The following is a 20,000-nucleotide window of genomic DNA, read 5'->3' as shown; positions in this document are numbered from 1 at the left end:
TGTGCATTTTGTTTTTTTACATGCTTTATGTGAACAGCAGGGGGCGCTACAGAGCTCAGTTCAGTTAAAAGGCAGCAGGAGCTCATGACGTTAACGTGGTGTTTGGTGAGCAGACGCTGTGATGAAGTCAGTAAAAGATGTTTTTTTTTTTTTTTTTTTAGCTGAACCTGTTTCTTTAATCAGAATCAGAATTAAAAATAGTTTTTCAAGAAATCAAGACGTTTATTTCGCCACTTTGTGAGTCCACCAGCAGTCAGACTAAAGTTAAAAAGAGAAATAAAAGTTTAAAGAGACTTGTTCAAAAGAGGAAGTGAAGGCAAAGTAAATAAATAAGGAAAGAAAACCTTCAATAAATCATCTGGATCAATAAAACTGAAGAATAAAAACACAGATCTACTGTCTCCACGCAGATCTGAGGAAAGAGAGACTGGCTTTAATATGTAACAGGCTCACCGGCTCTGTGCTGGAGTGTGTGTGTGTGTGACATGATTACAGAGGTGAAGTGTGTGTGTGTGTGTCGCTTTTCAGTTGATCAGCACAAACTGAGGCTGAGGCAGCAGGAAAAAAAGGTGTAAACGCAGCCGCCAGCTTCACGTGTTCAACACTTCACTGTCACTTCTGTGTCAGTTCACACACACACACACACACACACACACACACACACGGGGCGGTACCTGCGGGTCGACCAGCCAGCCGTGGTACAGCGGGATGTCCAGCAGGTCGAACACGATGCACTCGGGCGTGTACTCGAAGTCGGTCACGCCGGTGAAGCGCACGTTGACGTCCAGACCCGTGGACAGCTTGGGGAGCACGGCCATGGCATCGCTCATGTTCTGCACACACACACACACACACACACACACACACACACACACACACACACACATTATTTTCTTGATGAACTGATTCGTTGTTTGGTCCAGAAAATGCCAGAAAATGGTAAAAGCTGTTATTTCACTTCAGAGCTGCTGGGAGGAGCCAGGCTAACGACTCCCATAGACTTCAAGTCTTTATGCTAAGCTAACAGGAGATGCTACCCAGAGGTGGAAAAACACCTTGAAAAAAAAAGGATTTTGCCCAAAACGGTGGAATATTCCTTTAGTTTGACGCACAAGCTGAACTTCCTGTCCCTGCAGGGGTCAGCCGCGGGGTCAAAGGTCACCGAGCACAGAGCCGCAGGAGGGGCGTGGCTTACTGCGGCTGTGAGTGTGTTTGTGCGTGTGTGTGTGTGTGTGTGTGTGTGTGTGGTTATGATGATGTCATCCAAGCAGTCAAAACACACACACACACACACACACACACACACACACACACACACACACACACACACACACACACACACACACTCACACCCTCAGGAGGAGGATTAGAGGGGTGTTAACACACTGGGAGCAGCCAGGCTCTGTGTGTGTGTGTGTGTGTGTGTGTGTGTTCATGGATTATCAGAGCACTGAGATGACGTGTGTTTACATGCTGGATGTTGAAATGACTGTTCCCTCTGTGTGTGTGTGTGTGTGTGTGTGTGTGTGTGTGTGTGTGTGTGTACCTGTTGGAAATTGAGCTCCATTCCATCTGCCTTTTCTCTGGGTGTGACGGACAGCACACACTCTCCTGCAGCAGAGAGAGAGACACACACACACACACACACACACACACACACACACACACACAAACACGCACACTTCAGTGTCACAGACCTGATCCACCATGTCACCTGTGCAGGTGTGTGTTCTGTGTGTGTGTGTGTGTGTGTGTGTGTGTGTGTGTTCTTACCCAGGTGAGCCATCAGGTCTTCGGTGGTGATGACCTCGGTCTGCGCCGGCAGCTTTGCCTGAAAACACACACACACACACACACACACACACACACACACACACACACACACACAGGTTTTAAAAGGGTTAATTCACCAGAAATCATGACGTCACAAAAACATACGTAGGAGAGATTATTTAAATCTGACGTTTTAATCTGACCTCTGAACCGATGTGACAGTCTGACCGCCGGACAAACACAAACCAAAATAACTTCTCATGTCATGAGGATGATCATCCTGAACCTATCAGCCGCTGCGGCTCGTGGACAAAACTCAGATCTCAGATTTGTAATAAAAACTTTTTGTAACAAATGAAACAAATCATCATCATCATCATCATCATCATCATCATCATCATCATCATCATCATCATCATCATCAGCCCTGCCTGGAGCCAAGAGAGCAGCACCACTAAAGAGGAGAAGCAGGAAAAGGGTCCGTGTCCCTCAGCAGCTCGTCTGTTCACACGACAGTCGGCCTGACATTCAAACCCAAACAAATCACACTGTTTGTTTTGTTTTTGTTTGTTTGTTTGTTTTGTTTTTGTTATGTTTTGTTTTGCTTGTTCTCTGCTCAGCTGTTTGTTTCCTGTTTTTGTTCTTTGTTGTTTTTGCTCCTGTCTCTATTGTTGTCGCTGCTGTACGCAGGTTTGTTGCTGTATAAAGCTGCATGTATGCACTAAATGGTGAATTAAAAATAAATAAATAAATATTTTTCTGTGCCGTCTCGTCTCTGCAGCCGAGCGGCGGCTCTGTTCTCTGTGGGAGCAGCAGCCTCAACACAACGCTCTGCTGTGGACAGTAAACAGCGGATAAGACGCTCCGCTGAGCTCCATGTCCCGGGTGACCCTGAAGGCCTCTCCGGCAAGGTGACCCTGAAGGCCTCTCCGGCAAGGTGACCCTGAAGGCCTCTCCGGCAAGGTGACCCTGAAGGCCTCTCCGGCAAGGTGACCCTGAAGGCCTCTCCGGCGGGGCGACCCTGAAGGCCTCTCCGGCGGGGCGACCCTGAACGCCTCTCCGGCGGGGCGACCCTGAACGCCTCTCCGGCGGGGCGACCCTGAACGCCTCTCCGGCGGGGCGACCCTGAAGGCCTCTCCGGCGGGGCGACCCTGAAGGCCTCTCCGGCGGGGCGACCCTGAAGGCCTCTCCGGCGGGGCGACCCTGAAGGCCTCTCCGGCGGGGCGACCCTGAAGGCCTCTCCGGCGGGGCGACCCTGAAGGCCTCAGCGCGTCAGGACTCACCTGCAGCTGATCCCAGACGGCTGACTCTGCCTGCTTCATCACGTCAGCGAGGAAATAAGAGACCAGCGGCAGAGAGGCAGAGCCTCACAAGCCGTAATCTCACAGAGATTATAGATGAAGAGCTGCAGATTACTGTACCATGAAACTTATTCTGCTGTTTCTAAGCTCAGAAGACACTTTTTCAAAAGTCTGTCTTTCTTGTCAGGACAATAATCTGAAAACAATCTAAATCCAGCAGATGCACAAACTGAGTTGGAAAACATAATCCTGTAGATTGCTGAGAGGTGACCCTGTGATGTCAGCCCTCCCGGGACGTCCAGGTGTGTCTTACCTTCCAGCGCAGGAAGAGCGTGTTCATGATGGCCAGCAGGGGGCAGGGTCCGTTCTCGCTCTGGGTGATGATGGGCGTCTTCTTCTCCTTCCAGGTGATCCACTTCACCAGGTAGTATGCCGGCATGGACGGCTCCGGCTCCGGGGCCGCGGCGGCTGCAGCGGCGGCGGCAGTGGCGCCACCTGTGGACAGGAGGTCAACTACAGTCACACAGGAGACAAAGCGTCGTTTTTTTTTTTTTTTCAAGCCGCTGGAATGAGACTTGCTTCAGTGTTTGGTTAATCTCACTCGATTATGGGATTACAGACACCGCTGCCTCAGTTTTGACTTCCTGTTTGATTTCTGGGGACCGGCGGTAAAACCCGGAGTGGATTTTTGAGGTGTCTTTCTTTTACGTTGGAGAAACTGGAGTGAACTAAACTGATCTGGGGTCGTGTTCTCTGAGATTAACGTGGTAAATTTACACGGAAAAAACTCACACATGCATCTGTTTGTGTCTGTTTGTTGTTGTTTCTGGCAGCGATGTAAACCTGATTGGCCCATCACAGCGCCACCTACAGGCCCTGAGGCTTCATGCAGTGGTGTGTAGGCTGAACACGGTGACCTGCCTCCTCTCCTGCAGGCTTTCTGACTTCATCTCTTCACTCCTGAGGCTTTAATCTGTGAAAACCCCGAGCCTCTCCCTGCTGACTCACCGTCACGTCTTTCTGGAACAGTGACTCAGCAGAACGCCTGGACGCGCACAGAGGAGTGTGTGTGCAGCGTCTCCGGGCTCAGGTGGGTTAGACACACGAAACCCGGTCCAACCAGTTTTCTGTTGAAAACCCGACATCGAACCACCGATCATCACGTAACTGTGCAACATGAGCCTCAAAACCTTCTAATATTACTTCCGTTCCCAGTTCCTGCTGTGGGCCACAACTTCCTCATGAAATAACACACACACACACCAACACACACCAACACACACACCAACACAGTGCTGAGTGTGTGTGTGCACTAAAACACACTCTGTGCAAATTCTTCAGCAGTTTCTCCAGATAAAAGTGAATCTTCTCCCACAGCAGCATGTCACCGCGCTGAGCTTTCCTCTCCACAATACTGATACTAACAACAACAAACAACAATAATAATAATAATAATAATGATAATAATAATACTGTGATTGTGTACTGTGATTTTAAACATTTTGCGATATGCTAAGTATTACTGGATTAAGAGATTTGGATTTTTTTACCTTTTTTCAACTGCAAATTCTGTCCCCAAATAAAAACCTGATCCACAGCTGTTTTATGTAATAAGGTAAAGTTTTCATTCTGTTCATGTCACTTGACTCGTTTTTACTGCGGCCGCCTCCGTCACAGAAACCAGTCAGAGACGCTGCAGCCATACTTGGCGTCCGTGTATCGATACGATAATGCCTCACAAAATATTGTGATACACACACACACACACACACACACACACACCTCTCCCTCGCCCTGCTCTCTACATATCGGCTGAAGAACCCACACCAGTCGACCACTAGATACTAGTTTCACTCTCACGACTGTAACTTCATGTAAATATGATTTCAAGTTTCATGATTAAATTTCATGTTGCTGGTCACTTTGAGCTCTTTGGCTTTAGTTTTAGGACTAAATGCCTCAAAATAATTCATCAACAGTGAAAATGATGGTGTGCAGCCCAAAACCAAAGCACAGAGCAGCCTCACCGGCGGTGGCGGTGGCGGCGGCGGCCTCGTCGTCCCTCAGGCTGGGGGCGTCGGTGGACGGCGAGCAGCCCTCGGCTCCCAGGGCCGAGTAGGACGACGACAAGGCCTCGTCCACGTCCAGGGAGTTTCCCGTGGCCGTGTTCCCGTCCGACAGCTCCAGGCTGGGGATGGAGAAGGAGGCCGAGTCGCTGGACTGCTGCTGGTCATCGGAGCCGCCGGCCGTGGCCACGGACGAGCTCTCCTCCAGGTCCAGGTCCACGTCCGGGTCCTGGTCCACACCTGGACACAGCAGGTGAGACTCACACCGTCAGCCAGAAAAATCAGCTCTACTGTCGCTGGAATCAAGATTCAGATTTACTCAACTAGCACGAGAAAACAGCTGGAGTGGAAAATGACCCAAAAGAGATGTGCAGTTTCTGTTCACCGTGCACACCTGAACACACCACGGCCAGCTGTCAATCACAGGGACTTTTTTGTTTTGTTTTGTTTTGGAAACCAAGAGCAAAATGAGGCCGCTGAACCTGGGAAGCCGTTTGGTAAGCTTATAAAAACATTTTGAACACTTCATAATGCTAAATTTCAAAGCTTAAATAGTTCATATTAATATACGTAAATACATAATACTGAGTGTGTGTTTGATGTGAGAGAAGTGAGTGTAATGCTAATTAGCGATGACAAATCAATCAAACTGACTGTCCTGATCGACAGGCGGGTCCACATGTTTCTGTTCTTTCGTTTTGGCCGGTAAATGTTCGTAGTTTGTGGTGTTTGGACAGGTGAGGCGGCAGGTCGCTGCTCACCTGGCTCGGCTCCTCCCTCCGCCCTGACTCCGCCCAGCAGAGCCGACAGAGACTCTTCTTCTGTGGTGGCGGCCGTGGGCGTTCCGTTTTCGGTCGACGGGGACGACGGCGGTTCGGGCGTGAGCGCCGTCTCCTCCGTCGGGGCTTTGGCGGCGGCGGCGGCGGCGGGGCCGGAGGCTTCGGCTCGGACGTCCGGACGCGACGCCTGGCTTTCTGCCTCCGTCGCCACGGTTACAGGCGCGGGCGTGGCGAGGTCTTTCAAGATGTTTTCTCTCGGGGAAGTGAGTTCCTCTTTGGCTGTGATCAGCAGATCTCCTGCCGGCTGGGAGCTGGACTCGGCCATGGCGATCGATGCTGCCCACTTAAGTGCTTCGATCAATATTTGAGGAGAGAGAGAAGGCCGGCCGGCTCGAAAAAACACACAGAACACACAGAGCGCTCTACTCTACACACACTGACCAACATACAAAAATAAACTTAGCCCTTCAAAGGAAATGTTGGTATCTGAGAGGCTGGATCCAGGTGATCTGCCTCGGACTTTGACACGATGAAAAAAAGGTGAAGCTGTGACTCAGGATGAAGGTGTGGCAGTTTTCCTCTGAAGCTGCAGAAGAAGAGTGACCTGAGTGGCAGCAGGCTCTCGCCTCCCTAACACGAGTGGGCGAAGGAAAGCTGCAGGTGAAGCCTCAACATGGCCGCCTGGTTTCTGCTTTTATTTTTTTTTCTTCTGATCTGTGTCTCTGTCGTAGCAGCAACACACACCAGACTGGGACCACAGACTCTCGGCGTCTTGGGACGATCCGGGTTCTGCAGGTTCTGGTTGGACCTCAGGGCCTCAGGCAGCGCGGCGGCCTCCTCCTCCTCCTCCTCCTCGTCCTCGTCCTCCTCCGCTGCTCCCGAAGGAGAACGGAGGCCTATTTGCAAGTCAGCCGACAGCACAAGCTGTGCTTTCTCTGCCACTGCCAGGCAGTGGGCCGCAGGAAAACAGAGGAAGGCGTTTGTTTGAGGGGCGAGGCGCTTTCCAACAAGGCAACGTGACAACAGAGCCGCAGTCTGTCAAGCATGTCCCTCGCTGTCTGTCAGCTGGGAGGACAGGACGCCGGCTTCTCAGGATCGAGCTCTCCGTCTGAAGAGCCCACACTCTCTTTCTGTCAGGCCTGAGGAGAGACACACAGAGAGGGGCAATCAAAACCAGCGGTGCACAGAGCCATCAGAACTCATGCTTAAGTAAAACCAAAGACACTGAGGCTGGAAAAAAATCTATTCACTTAAGTATCATGATTCTTTTTTTTAAAAGATTTTTTACTCACTGAATCAATTTCTCAATCAATCAGCTAAATTTTGGCAAGCAATAAACTAGCATATCTGTTTCCAGCAGGGTCCCTTGACCTCTGACCTCCAGATGTGTGAATGAAAATGGGTTCTCTCCCCTTTGCAGACACGCTCACCTTCTGCTAATCCCATGCAGTTTGGGCCCCAAAGCCTGCAGTCCACATGTGTTCTTGTGGCCTGTTGTAAAATGGTGTGTGTGTGCAGACTGGGGCCTAAACAGTCTTGGAGCTGCATCAGTTGGCTTTGACTGGAAAGCTGAGACTCTTGTGGATTCAATGAGCCACATTTGATTCCTGTGTGATGATGTTGGCCCCCATAGCAGCCATTTCACTGCAGCCAGAGACTTTTGTCAAACTGGACGTGGCTGGAGAAAATGACCTCTAGTGACCTCTAGGAGAATCACAGCCTCATCAGACTTTACACACACAAACTAGAGGAGGATTCAGAAATCAAATATCACAATAAACTGTAATATCAAATCGCAATACTTAAGAATCACAATACATAACAAACAGGCACCCAAGCATCGTGACAATATTGAATGAGGAGATAAACACATCGTCCCAGACTGAAGAGATGCCTCGTTCGAAAAAAATTCTCCATTAAAAGTGAAAGTCACTCATTACGATACTGCTGGGAAGTCCTAAAGTATCAGCTATTAAGACGTTATTAACACTCTAATGACTGTAAACGGTGATGCTGGACTCCAAACAAACCTGAACTTGAACTTAAAATTAGGATATTCATTGAAAGCCAGTTTCTCTAAAAAAAAATAATAATAATAATAATAATAATAATAAATAAATAAATAAACAAATAAATGTCTTTTATTTGCATATTCTGTTTTCATCTTTAGCCTTTTCCTTTTTTTAATTCCACCCTGTGCTGTTTTATTCCTTATAATGTTTTATTTTTATTTAATGTGTTTCAAATGTTCTTCTTTTTATTGTGAAGCACTTTGAGCTGCGATTCTTGTATGAAAGGTGCTATACAAATAAAGTTTTATTTATTTCTTTTATTAATAATAATGAAAAATAAAAACTGAGCAACTATCTAGCGAGAAAAACCCACCAAAGATCTGTGTTTCCTGAATCTGATATCTGGTTGCTTCCTCTTGTGAGAAACTATTTCAGCTCCATGAATAACCGCAAGCTGGTTTTGTCACCGTGACGACTGCTCAGACAAAAACTATCAAGACAATACGTAATTAAGCACAAATACATGCAAATCATAAAATACAAATTGCAGAAAATATAAATTCAGGAGAAAACCAGTGAGAACGGGGGGGGTATTTTCAGATTTTGAATTTTCCGTTCTGAAAGTCGAGGAGCAGCGGCAGCAAACGCTCAATCACTTTCAGATTTTTTTTAGTAAATGATCACGTTAAAGCCACAAAGACCCACGTAAATACAAATTTATGAATATTTATATAAATATAATTAAGTGAAATAAAAGTTGTGTCACAGCAGTGAAGCTCTTGAATTCCTCGTTACAGTAAATTCTAGATTTGTCTTCTGTTTAGCTGTCTGTCTTACATTCAACACGAGCAAGTCACTAAACCTCATTATTTGCTGGATTGTTCGTTTTATTGGACTTTCTAAGGAATCCAGTGACAACTTTTCAGCGGCCATTTTCAACATTTCCTTTCTTTCTTCCACGCTGTACTGGGACGATAAATGCAACCTGACTTGACATTTGGGCCGTTATTCATCAGAAGTAACAGCAATAAACATAACATTAATAAACATAACCCACTGAGGATTTTTAAAGGCCGATATAAAAAAAGATAAAAGCAAGAAAAAAAATACAACAGCCGATTAATTGCTCAATATAACCCACTCAATATAAAATCTAGGATGTAAAATAAGCTGTTTTTTTTTTTTTTTTTTTTTTTTATCATGACATTATCTGACATTATCGTTTGTCTTCACAGGGGGAATAATTTCACTCTATTACTTTGGACTTTGGCAGAATTAAGTTCCATGACTGTATAAGCTTGTTTTATTATCATTTGCAGCACTTTAACTTCATTATTCCCATGTGCATTAAACATTTAAGTGACTTATTCGTGTCTCCTTCGCCTGAGGACAGAGCCATTTTAAGGCAGAGTCATGGTTGGTCATTATAGTTCAAATGATACCAACACCTCATAAAACATGCTGTCGGTGCCCATTAATTAATCAGTGGTACACCTGTCGTTGTAATTTTAATTCATTAATTCTGTACAATGCCTTTTTTGTTGTTTTGTTTGATTCTTGTCATTGTTTTTCCATGACACACAGCTGCTCTTGGTTTTATTTCCATTAGGGCTGCAGGATATGGACAAAACCTCATACCTCTATATTTATGCCAAATATCTCAATATAATAAACGATATGACTGCGGGTTCACAATTATTTGAAATGTTAAGTGGAAAACCAACCAAGAAAATTGAAAACAACAAAACACCACCAACTGGATGCAGAAATGCAGTTATTAGTTATTGTTTTATTGATCAGAACAGACTGATCAGTGTCTCGGGCTGCCTCTAACCCTGAACCTGATATCGTTCATATGGTTGTCTTGTGAGATATTAATATCTCACCTGCTCGTAGATAACAGCATGATAACCACACAACCTTCAGGCCCGGCTCATACCGGTGGTTTGTAAAACGCCTTATCGCTGCTGATTAATCGGCTGGTCGACCTCTAAGGAAGTCACTGGAACTTCAATCCATTCATTCTATGCGCTTCATTTTTATTTTCTTTTATTTCTTTGATCCTAGTCAGGGACAGCGGTGCTTCACGGGTCGGTGCATGCAGACGCTGTGTTCGCACTACTTTTTGTTCTCTTTCAAAAACTTCCACCCGGTAAATAAGGTGCGGAAGCAGCCTTCTCACGACCCACCTGTTAAAGTCCCCTCACTGTGCTACGTTATGAACACGGGAGAGGAAAAAGGAGAAGAAAGGGAAGTGTCCGTGTCGGCTGAACAAACAGAGGCTGCTCCCAGACCAGCCAGCCTGCTGAACAAACTCACCTGAAGTCCCCGTGACGCCGTCCTGCCAGGTGACACACCTGAGGACAGGGAGGCAGCTAGCAGCGCAAACAACAGACTTTTTCAACGCTGCGGGCGGTCACACCTTACTGAGCCGCAGCATGAGCGGCTCAGCAGCGGACAGGAGACAGGAGCCCGTGTCCGCTGTGGACGCCCCGCCGCCGGGAGCAGCGCCGCGGCTAACCCAGCGCAACTCTCCAGCTAGCAAACCCCACCGTTAGCCTTCCAAAATAAGCTAACACGCTAACTTTAGCTGCTGTTCCGCAAAGAAGAGAGTCCGCTCCGCCGACCCGGCCGGCGTCGCACGGCGGTAATCTCTCCCGTTCAGGCCGGAACAAAGTGGACTGAGAGCGGAGACACTTACCAGCTCCACGTTTCGCGATTTTCGCTGACAGTGACTGACAGAAGAGCATGCTAGCTGTTTACATTCCTCTGCGCCGCGGACGGGCAGGCAGACGGGAGGGCTCTGCTAAGCCACGCCCACCGACGTGATGACGCAGCTTCCGCTCACAACTCAGCGTTAGCCGGCTAATTTAGCCGCCGTTTATTTCTGTGAAACTACAAAACTTTTTTTTATATAATTTTAGCGACTTTGAGCGCTGCCTCTTTGGTGTTCAGAGGGAATAAAGTTAAATGAACTCCCACGCTGGAGCAGACACGGCGCCATTGTGTTTTTAATGAGATAATCAACCCGAAGTTGCTTAGCAAAGCGTGCTAGCCCCGTTAGCTCGTCACTGAGCTGCATTAGAAAAAGTGGAACTTGAAATATAAATTAAGAATAAACAAATGTAGACAGACTGCAGCCCCTTTCTGGAGACAGTCCCGGAAGCTTTAGGAGGTGCTGGTTAATTCGGCGCACAAATGATCCCCGAGCAGCCCAAACACATCTCTGCTGTCACAGATCCGCAAGGCAAAGTCTGCAGGTCAAGTCAGGTTTTAACTGAGTCCACACCGATAAAAACCACAGAAAACCGAACGGACCTCTGTGTGCGGGGATCTGCTTAGTGCCATGGGCTCGAGGTGCTGATCGATTACCTAAGATTGAAGATTATAACAGTATTTTTTTAAATGTATAAATATGTATATGTCTTTATATGTGTATATACACAAACCTATATATAGATATAGATATAGAAATAGATATTTCATTATCTTTAATCTTAATTAACAAATGACACAAAATTTTAAGAAAATGTATGCAACATAAAAAATAAAGTACTTTTTAATAGGAAAGACGAAATATGAATACCCTCAAAAAATATCTATCTATATATAAAGAATTAATTTATAATTTATTGCTTTTTCCAAGTCATTTCTCAAATATTGATTGCCAAAACAGTTCTGAAGAAAAGTTTTTTATGTGGAGTGAATCTGTTTCTCTGCCGAGCTCTGAGTTTATAGCACAGGACAGGCTTTTATTTTGACGTGTCAAAGGAAGTTGTGCTGTTTGAAACCTCTGGCTGGCTTGATGCTGGTTGGACCGTCTCTCTCTCTCTCTCTCTCTCTCTCTCTCTCTCCCTCTCTCTCCCTCTCTCTCTCTCAGTATATTGTCTCTCGCCCGACCAGCAGCAGCAGCAGTCATCTTGGTTGTCAACACTGTGGCTGGACATTCCTCCCTCTCTCTCTCTCTCTTTCTTTCTCTGTTTATTGTCTCTTTGCAGTCAGGAGCAGCAGTCTTTCTGGATTTTGGGAACATACACACACACACACACACACACACTCTCTCTCTGGCTGAGGCTGAGAGCATGGAGCGGTTCCTGATGTCGAGCAGCGCTGCAGTGAAGGTAAGAGACTCTGAACTGAACCGAAAAGTTTGGCGTTTCCTGTCTGAGGCTGCATACAAACAGACAGATGTTTTATTTTGAAAACTTTAAAGATCCTTTAAAATGTATATATGTATATTTATATATTTCCACATGGGAACATTCTGGAAAACCTCTGTCCAGACGAGAACGTGAAAACGAAACCTCTCGTGGATGTGAGCGTGAGCAGAGACGCAGCGGTTTGTCCACAGTTCAAACCCACGAGCCGATCGGCCTCGGGACGTCCCACAACCGACGGGCGACAGGAAGCTGGATGATGCAAAACTGTGGATACTGCTGAAAAACTGCGAATTTCCTGCGGGATGAATAAAGTATCTATCTATCTATCTAAAACGCTCCGGTGTAGCGGAAACATTCAGGTCTGCCGCAGTGCCACCTGCTCCAGGTAGGGGGCGTTAAATGAAATCTGCTGTCACTAAGCAATGATAATAAGTCACAACAGGACAGCGCTGCGACTTCTTCGTCTGTTTTATCCGATAAGATCAGGTTTTCACTGTCTCAGTGGGACCGTCTGAGCGTCCCGGTCACATGTTGCCTCATTAATTGTTGATACATTATCAATATTCAGCGTCTGTGTGTCAATAAGATATGGCCACACAAAATATCACGACTCTGTGCCGTATTGTTCCTGTGCTAACGAGGGCGGTGGCGGCAGGTTTTGTCCGGTGCGAGCGTTTTTAAATCCCGCTCTCCAGCCTGACCACCAGGGGGCGCTGTGTGTGTGTGTGTGTGTGTGCGTCACGGGTGTGTGTTACGGCTGATCAGACACCGGGGCTGAGGGGTTCGGACGAGGAGGCCGAGCGGAGGCTGTAGAGACTCAGAGGAGGCGCAGGGTGCGAGGTGGGCGTCCCGCTGGCAGCAGGAGGCGCTTTGCAAACTGCTTCCTGTTCGCCGTCCGCACCACAGAAGAAGAAAACACCATGGAGGCGGGTTTCCTGAGGTCGATTATTAACCGAGCAGAAACTCCAGACGCAGCCCGAGCCGACCTCTGAGCCGCAAACCTGAAGACTGGAGGCTTACAGGTGTGTGTGTGTGTGTGTGTGTGTGTGTGTGTGTGTGTGTGGCTGCACATGTCAACATTCCTTGCTGCCTGTTATCTGAGCAAAATGTCATTAGAAAATGTCATGCTCGTCTATTTATGTCCCGCACACACACACACACACACACTCTCACACACACCAAAGAAACCTCGACTCATGCGGTCTGATGGTGCAGTTGTTGTGTGTGTGTGTGTGTGTGTGTGTGTGTGCGTGTGTGTGTGTGTGTGAGAGAGAGACATTAAATGCTGCAGGACCTCCTGTCACTATGCGAAGCAGCCTCACTCACACTCACACACACACACACACACACACACACACGCCTCTTTCCATTCTTGTCTTCCCTCTCTCGCCCTGTCATCACTTCTCTCTCTCTCTCTGTCGTCACTTTTTCTTTTCTCTCTCTGTTTCCTCTCTCTCTCCATGACAACAACAACAATAATAATGATAATAATGATAATAATAATATTCTAGTTATATTAGAGTGTTATTATAATGAGTTTTCCCTCTTGCTGTGGTCTAAACGCTTCACATTAACTAAAATACATTTAAAAAAAAAACCTGGCAGAAGCAGAGCAACAGAAATCATCCATCAGTTTATTTATGCTGCAAGTTTAAATACAACAAAGTGTTTCATAACGTCAGACAGATAAAAACACAAAGACAAAACTGAAAACAAGGTAAAACAAATTCAGTTGTTAAAAACCAGCTGCACAACGTCAAGTAGGAACGAAGACCCACGGAGCAAAATAATAAAACAAACTAAATCTGTGATAAAATCAAAGAAGAGACTGGAAGTGAATTTACCGACCTGACATATTATATTACATTATATCACATTATATTATATTAGTTTATATTATATTATATTATATTATATTATATTATATTATGAACATCAGACTGAAACGTTCACATCCAGCTGTTGTAGCAGGATTTGTTGACGTGGAAAATGTGGAGGAATTAGTGGTACGGTCTTTTAAGTTCACACTGTGCATGCGTGTGTGTGTGTGTGTGTGTGTCTGTGTGTGTGTGTGTGTGTGTGTGTGTATGTGTGATGATGAGGCTTCACACCTGACAGCTGCTGACCTGATCTGATCTGAGTTCAGTTTCCTGTCAGTTCAAATCATCTGAGAGATAAAACTGGCTCAACTTGGACCCCACCCTTCACACACACACACACACACACACACACACACACACACACCTCGCTGCCTAATCATCGACCTGTGGTGGCTCATTAGGGTGTGTGTGTGTGTGTGGGTGTGTGTGTGTGTGTGTGTGTCATCACCAACATTTTTTAAATGAAACTGGCCCCTGTTCCGTTTAATTGGCTTTAATTGAATCTCAAGTGAGTGTGTGAGCTTCCTGTCACACGTTTCAAAATAAAACGCCGTGCCCTAGAAACCCTGCAGCTTCCTTTTTATTTCCCGGCTTCGCTCCAGCCCGCCGGTCCGGGACGGCTCGTTTCGTTCCATTCTGTTTCCTTTCCTTTCCGTTCCGTTTCGTTCCGTTCCGTTTCGTTTCGTTTCGTTTCGTTTCGTTTCGTTTCGTTTCGTTTCGTTTCGTTTCGTTTCGTTTCGTTCGCTCAGGATGGAGATTTGGCTGATGTTGCTGGACCTTCAGATCCCTCAGCTCTTCTGGGTCTGTTGGACTGTTTCTTTTTTCTTTTTGTTAAATATGTTTGGTTTTTCATTTTTGTCTCGTCATGTTTGGGTGGAGAAACATGAAACATGAATGTGAGAATGTGAGCTGCTTCCTATCAGCTGATCTCTGAGTCAGACCTGATGAGTCTGCAGAGGCTGGATCATTTATTTCATCATCATCAGGATGAAGATGTTTTCCAGTCAGAGCACAGCTCTTTATCTGGACATGTGCTTCCTCCTTTACTGACATAACAACACAGCTCTGTGTGTGTGTGTGTGTGTGTGTGTGTGTGTGTGTGTGTGTGTGTGTGTGTGTGTGTGTGTGTGTGTGTGTGTGTGTGTGTGAGTGTGTGTGTGCACTCAAACATTATCGAGGTGGAATGAGAGGCATGAGGAGGAGGAGTGTGTGTGATGTGGACAGGAAGTGCTGAGCTGCTCCATGGTAACGGAGTGAGAGCTGATAAGGAAGGATTTTGTGTCCATCAGGCTCTGAGCGCCGAGCACACACACACACACACACACGCGCACACACACACACACACACACACACACAGTACGCCTCGCATGTCCTGTCGTCTCTGATTTGTCGGTGTTTTCCAGACGACTGGATCAAAAAAGAAATCATCTATCCATCTATAATAATGAAGCAATGCACAAAAAAGCCAACAGGTGGCAGCAGAGGCCACATACACCGTTTCCACCGCCGGACAACTGACGGCAAACAGACGGCTTGCTCCGAGGCAAAGAGAGAAAACAGGAAGGGAAACTGTAAGTTTAACAAAATAATAATTTGCTTTCCATAACGGCGGGTTAAAAAACAGAATATTTAATTTTACTTGGCGTTTAAATCCGCGTGTGTGCTGTCGTCCCGTCTGACAGCACACACACTTTAAGTTTAGTTTAAGTTTATTTATTTATTTTAAAAAAATGGGACAGTGCATATTAATAAACATTTTAAACAAAAAATGTAAATATGAAGCGAGATTGTAGCTGTATGGCTAATTTCCATCTCTTGTCCCATTGGCAGGTAGGTGTAAAATACAATCATGAAGAGCTGTTTATCGTGAAGGTGTTGGCGACTCCCGGCCCTGACCTTTATTTTGAAGGGATTTTGGCCCCGGGGCCCTGAGATGAAAACGTTAAAACGCTGAAACGCTAACAAACACATTCAAAACGTAATGATAAAATAATCACTCCTTCTTTTTTATGGTATCATAACAGTTTCTCGTTAATTAAATCACAGTGGAGGCCCCTGGGGGCCCTCGGGGGAAATGAACAGGGTTTTCCTAATTCCTTCAGAATAATTCATCACGTTTGTACCTTTGTTTGTATACAAAAAAAAAAAAAAAATCTAATTTTTTATAATCTCAACACAATGATGTTCTTATGGGTGAGTCCTCGTTTTGTTGTTGTAGTTAGGTTTTTTTTTTTCATTTTAATTTTATTTATTTTAATTTATTTATTTATTTATTGATGTTGACATGTTTGTTTTCTCCTACATAATTTTATGAATTTTATATTTCTCGTGTGTGCTCATTACCCTGTGACACTGGTTTTATTAGACTTACTATTGTTGTCATGTGTATTATTTTTTTTTCGTCACTGTTTTTATGCTTACCCATTTCATTTATTGTGGTGTCGTGTGTTTTTGTGGCTCACTCTCTCCACGCTCGTGTCCTTTGGCCTTATTCTCATTTTATCTGCCTCTCTTGGCTGTTTTTTTTTTTTTTTTTCTTGTAAAGCATCTGATCAGGAGAAGCGCTGGTCGCCTGCTCTGCCTCTCTGGTGACCTGCAGTTCAGTTTTATTAAAGTCTTCCTGCTTCATAAATGATCTTTTTTTTGGAAACGCGGCGTGTAAATAAAGTTTGGTAACACGGGAGGCCGAGCTGCTCGCGGGACAGACGCCTGCCGGAGATCACAGCCACGGCGTTTACTGAGCGAGGACACGCCGGGCCGAGCAAATATTTAAACCACAGAGAGAGACACAGAGAGAGAGAGAGAGAGAGAGATAAAGTAGCTGAGCCTCCAAACAGAAGCCGAGTGAATCTGCTCTTTATCAATTTTTTCTCCCTGAAATACAAAACCCATCTTACGATCGATCAATCAATCAATCAGTCACTGGATAAGAGACTGATTGGTGTCATGGACTGCAGACGGAGACTTATAGCGGCAGAAAACTCTGAAAGCTCATTGGCTCAATTAAACCTCAGAGGGCGGAGTCAGAATCAGAAAGTCAAATCAATAAAACACACAAAGGAACCAGTGATAAACTAAACAGATCAAGGCCTCCGTGCCGCCTTCAGCGTCGTCACGTAAACTCCAGCATTGCACTGGAAGTTTCACTGAAATCGGGTCGGGTATCTAACCCTCGAACCCTGAACTGCTCAAAGTGACGCAGACGCACCTGAGGGCCCAAAGATACCCATAGAAATACCCAGAGTGCCACTGTGGGCTGTTTTGGGGTGATTAGGATCTGTTAGCAGCTTTACTTTCTGAATGTTAATGTTACATAAGTCAGCTCATCTACTGGATTATGATAATAATAATAATAATAATAATAATAATAATAATAATAATAGCTGAGTTTTATATAGTGCCTTTCTAAAACCTAAGGTCATTTTATAAGGTCAGGGTAGGAGGGTTCAGGTTCAGATTTATTGTCCCTCGAGGGGAAATTCAGCTTGCAGTAGAGGACAAGACATATATGCAACACAACATGCAAAAGGCCAGTCACAACAATAAAACAGTAAGACACAACCATGAATAAGAATTCCATGAATGAATGAATAAAATGCATCTGTTTGTCGAGTAAAGTAAAATATCCCTAGTTAACAATAAAATGTGGGCCCCACTAAAGTGCTGGTGCAGTCCAGTCAGTAAAGTGCTACAATAAAGTGCTACTGTGCAAGTTACTGATGAAAATTAAGCGCATTTATTGCACTTGGGACAAAGGAAAATTTTAATCTGTTGCTTTTAACCCTAGGGCACCTGTATCTCCGCCCAGAAGGGAGAACAACAAAGTCTACCAAGAGAGGGTGGTCAACAAATGGGGTAGGGAAGAGGGCACGGGAAACAAACAAACTGAGCTGGTTACTGGGGGAATGCTGGGCTGACAAGGTGTGTCTTAAGGGCTGATTTGAAAATGTCCAGGGTCGGAGCGTTTCGGATCGGGAGGGAGTTCCAGAGGGTGGGGGAAGCCACGCTAAAGGCCCTGTCTCCAAAGGTCCGTAGAGGGGGGTGAAGAGGAGGCCTAGGTCAGACGACCGCAGGTTCCTGGATGGAGCGTGTTGGTGGAGGAGGTCAGACAGGTATCGGGGGGAAAGGGAGCGGAGAGATTTGTAGGTCAGAAGGAGGAGTTTGTAGCAGATGCGGGACTTGACCAGGAGCCAGTGGAGACGGATGAGGGTGGGGGTGATGTGCTGCCAGGGCTTGGTATGAGTCAGAACTCTGGCAGCTGAATTTTGGATGTACTGGAGTCTGTCCTGGGCCGTGCTGGGAGCCCCGAACAGGACTCCATTACAATAATCCAGACGGGAGGTGATGAAGGCATGTATGAGGGTCTCAGCCGAGGAGTGAGAGAGTGAAGGCCCGAGACGGGAGATGTTTTTGAGGTGGAAGATGGCGGACTTGGTGACGGATTCGAGGTGGGACTGGAATGAGAGGGTGGAGTCAAGGATGACTCCCAGGTTACGGACCTCGGGAGATGGAGAGATGGAGCAGCCGTCCACATGGAGGAGGAGATCTCCGACCTTCCCGAGCAGTGCCTTGGGGGCCACAACCAGGAGCTCCGTCTTTTTACTGTTGAGTTTGAGTAGGTGGGTTGTCATCCAGGTTTTTACTGCGAGTAGGCAGTTTAACAGAGACTGTGGGGGGAGCGGAGTGGATGGTGAGGTGCTGAGGTAGATCTGAGTGTCATCAGCATAGCAGTGGAGGTTGAGTCCGTGGTGACGTATGATCTGGCCAAGGGGGAGCATGTAGATGGTGAACAGTAGGGGACCGAGCACAGAGCCTTGGGGAACACCGTGATTGACCAGGGCCGGGGGGAAGAAGAGCTACTGATGGTGACAAACTGAGTCCGGTTAGATAGATATGAGTGAAACCACGCAAGTGCTGTGGCAGTGATACCGAGGTTATTGGATAGGCCGTCCAGGAGGATGGAGTGGGAGATTATAACACCTCCAGGGGCTGCGTGGAAAGCCTGGCTGGCGGCTGCGGTGAGGGCTGCCCGACATTTGGGTTTTGATTCCTGTAAACAGCTGGGAGGCTGCGGCGTGGCGTGGTGCGGCGTGGTCATGTGACCTCACAGCTCAGCGGGGCGTAACAGAGGGAGAAGAGCTCGCCCACCTCTCAAAATAAACACCATAAAGCAGGGGCGAAAATCCCATTTCATTATTGGGGGGGGACTATAAACAGCAAAATTTCAGAGAGTAATTCCTGGGGGGGACATGAAAAAATTGCTGTCTGGCACGACTGTACCTCCCTCTTTCTCTCTTACGCTCCTTTGAAACTTGCCGTACAGTGTTGAGCGCTCAGCATGTTCATATGTTTTAAATTATGCTATTAAAAGCAATAAAAAGCAATAATCTTTCTTTGCTCGCTGTTCTATTTCCACTACAGTCCGTCAAAGTAGCTTTATAAGAACTAGAAAGTCAAAATAAGCTCTAAAACTAGAGGAGATACGTTGAATAATCCAACTACATCAAACTATTCTTCAGAAAAGAGATTTATTGTAGTGTCAACAAAAAACAAAGCAAGATATGGCATCCAATAGTGACATACAGTATATGTTTGAGCTGTACACTGTCCCTTCGAGATAAAATAAGAAAATGAAATGAAACTATGACACAAAATAATGCAACTTAAAATAAATAAAATAAATAAACTCATAAATTTTTAACACTAAAAAACACACTGTGTTACATTTATAATTAGCACCGCTTGCATTGTACTTTCATTGAATATTACTATATTATTGAAAATTATTTATTAGTGTTAACAATGTTTTTTTTTTGGGGGGGGGGGGGGCAACTTTATGGATGGAAGGGTCTTGTCCCCCCTGACCCCACCGGGATTTCTGCCTATGCCATAAAGGAACTAAAAGCTTCCCCACGGCGCCTTATTTCACATGAAAATGTCGACAGTGAGGAACAAACAATTTGAGTCGTGCCTTAAAGACGCGTGACGTTTGTCCGTTCACATCAACACACAGAGTTCCCCGTTTTTAA

General features: G+C 46.0%; 1 protein-coding gene and 1 pseudogene across 2 annotated transcripts in view; one reads left to right on the top strand and one right to left on the bottom strand.

Annotated features, from left to right (window-relative positions):
• mindy1 (MINDY lysine 48 deubiquitinase 1) overlaps window positions 1-10,765 on the bottom strand; it is an 18,608-nt gene extending 7,843 nt beyond the window's left edge. The window contains exons 1-7 of one of the 2 annotated variants that reach the window (XM_030063684.1): window positions 10,633-10,765; window positions 5,902-7,058; window positions 5,102-5,380; window positions 3,388-3,569; window positions 1,774-1,831; window positions 1,547-1,611; window positions 675-833 (exon numbers count right to left, since the gene is read on the bottom strand). In XM_030063684.1, coding sequence (XP_029919544.1) covers window positions 675-833; window positions 1,547-1,611; window positions 1,774-1,831; window positions 3,388-3,569; window positions 5,102-5,380; window positions 5,902-6,244 — 1,086 coding nt within the window. In that variant the 5' untranslated portion in view covers window positions 6,245-7,058; window positions 10,633-10,765. Of the gene's footprint in view, window positions 1-674; window positions 834-1,546; window positions 1,612-1,773; window positions 1,832-3,387; window positions 3,570-5,101; window positions 5,381-5,901; window positions 7,059-10,250; window positions 10,565-10,632 lie in introns of those variants that run through there. The other variant, XM_030063685.1, reaches the window with a different exon arrangement.
• A 1,151-nt stretch (window positions 10,766-11,916) lies between these two features.
• Window positions 11,917-20,000, top strand: part of LOC115367854 (exopolyphosphatase PRUNE1-like) — an 18,137-nt pseudogene continuing 10,053 nt past the window's right edge.

Source organism: Myripristis murdjan, chromosome 11 (assembly GCF_902150065.1).
Source record: "Myripristis murdjan chromosome 11, fMyrMur1.1, whole genome shotgun sequence".
NCBI lineage: Eukaryota > Metazoa > Chordata > Actinopteri > Holocentriformes > Holocentridae > Myripristis > Myripristis murdjan.
Note: the sequence above shows the minus strand (reverse complement) of the source record. Positions and strands in the feature narration are given on the sequence as shown.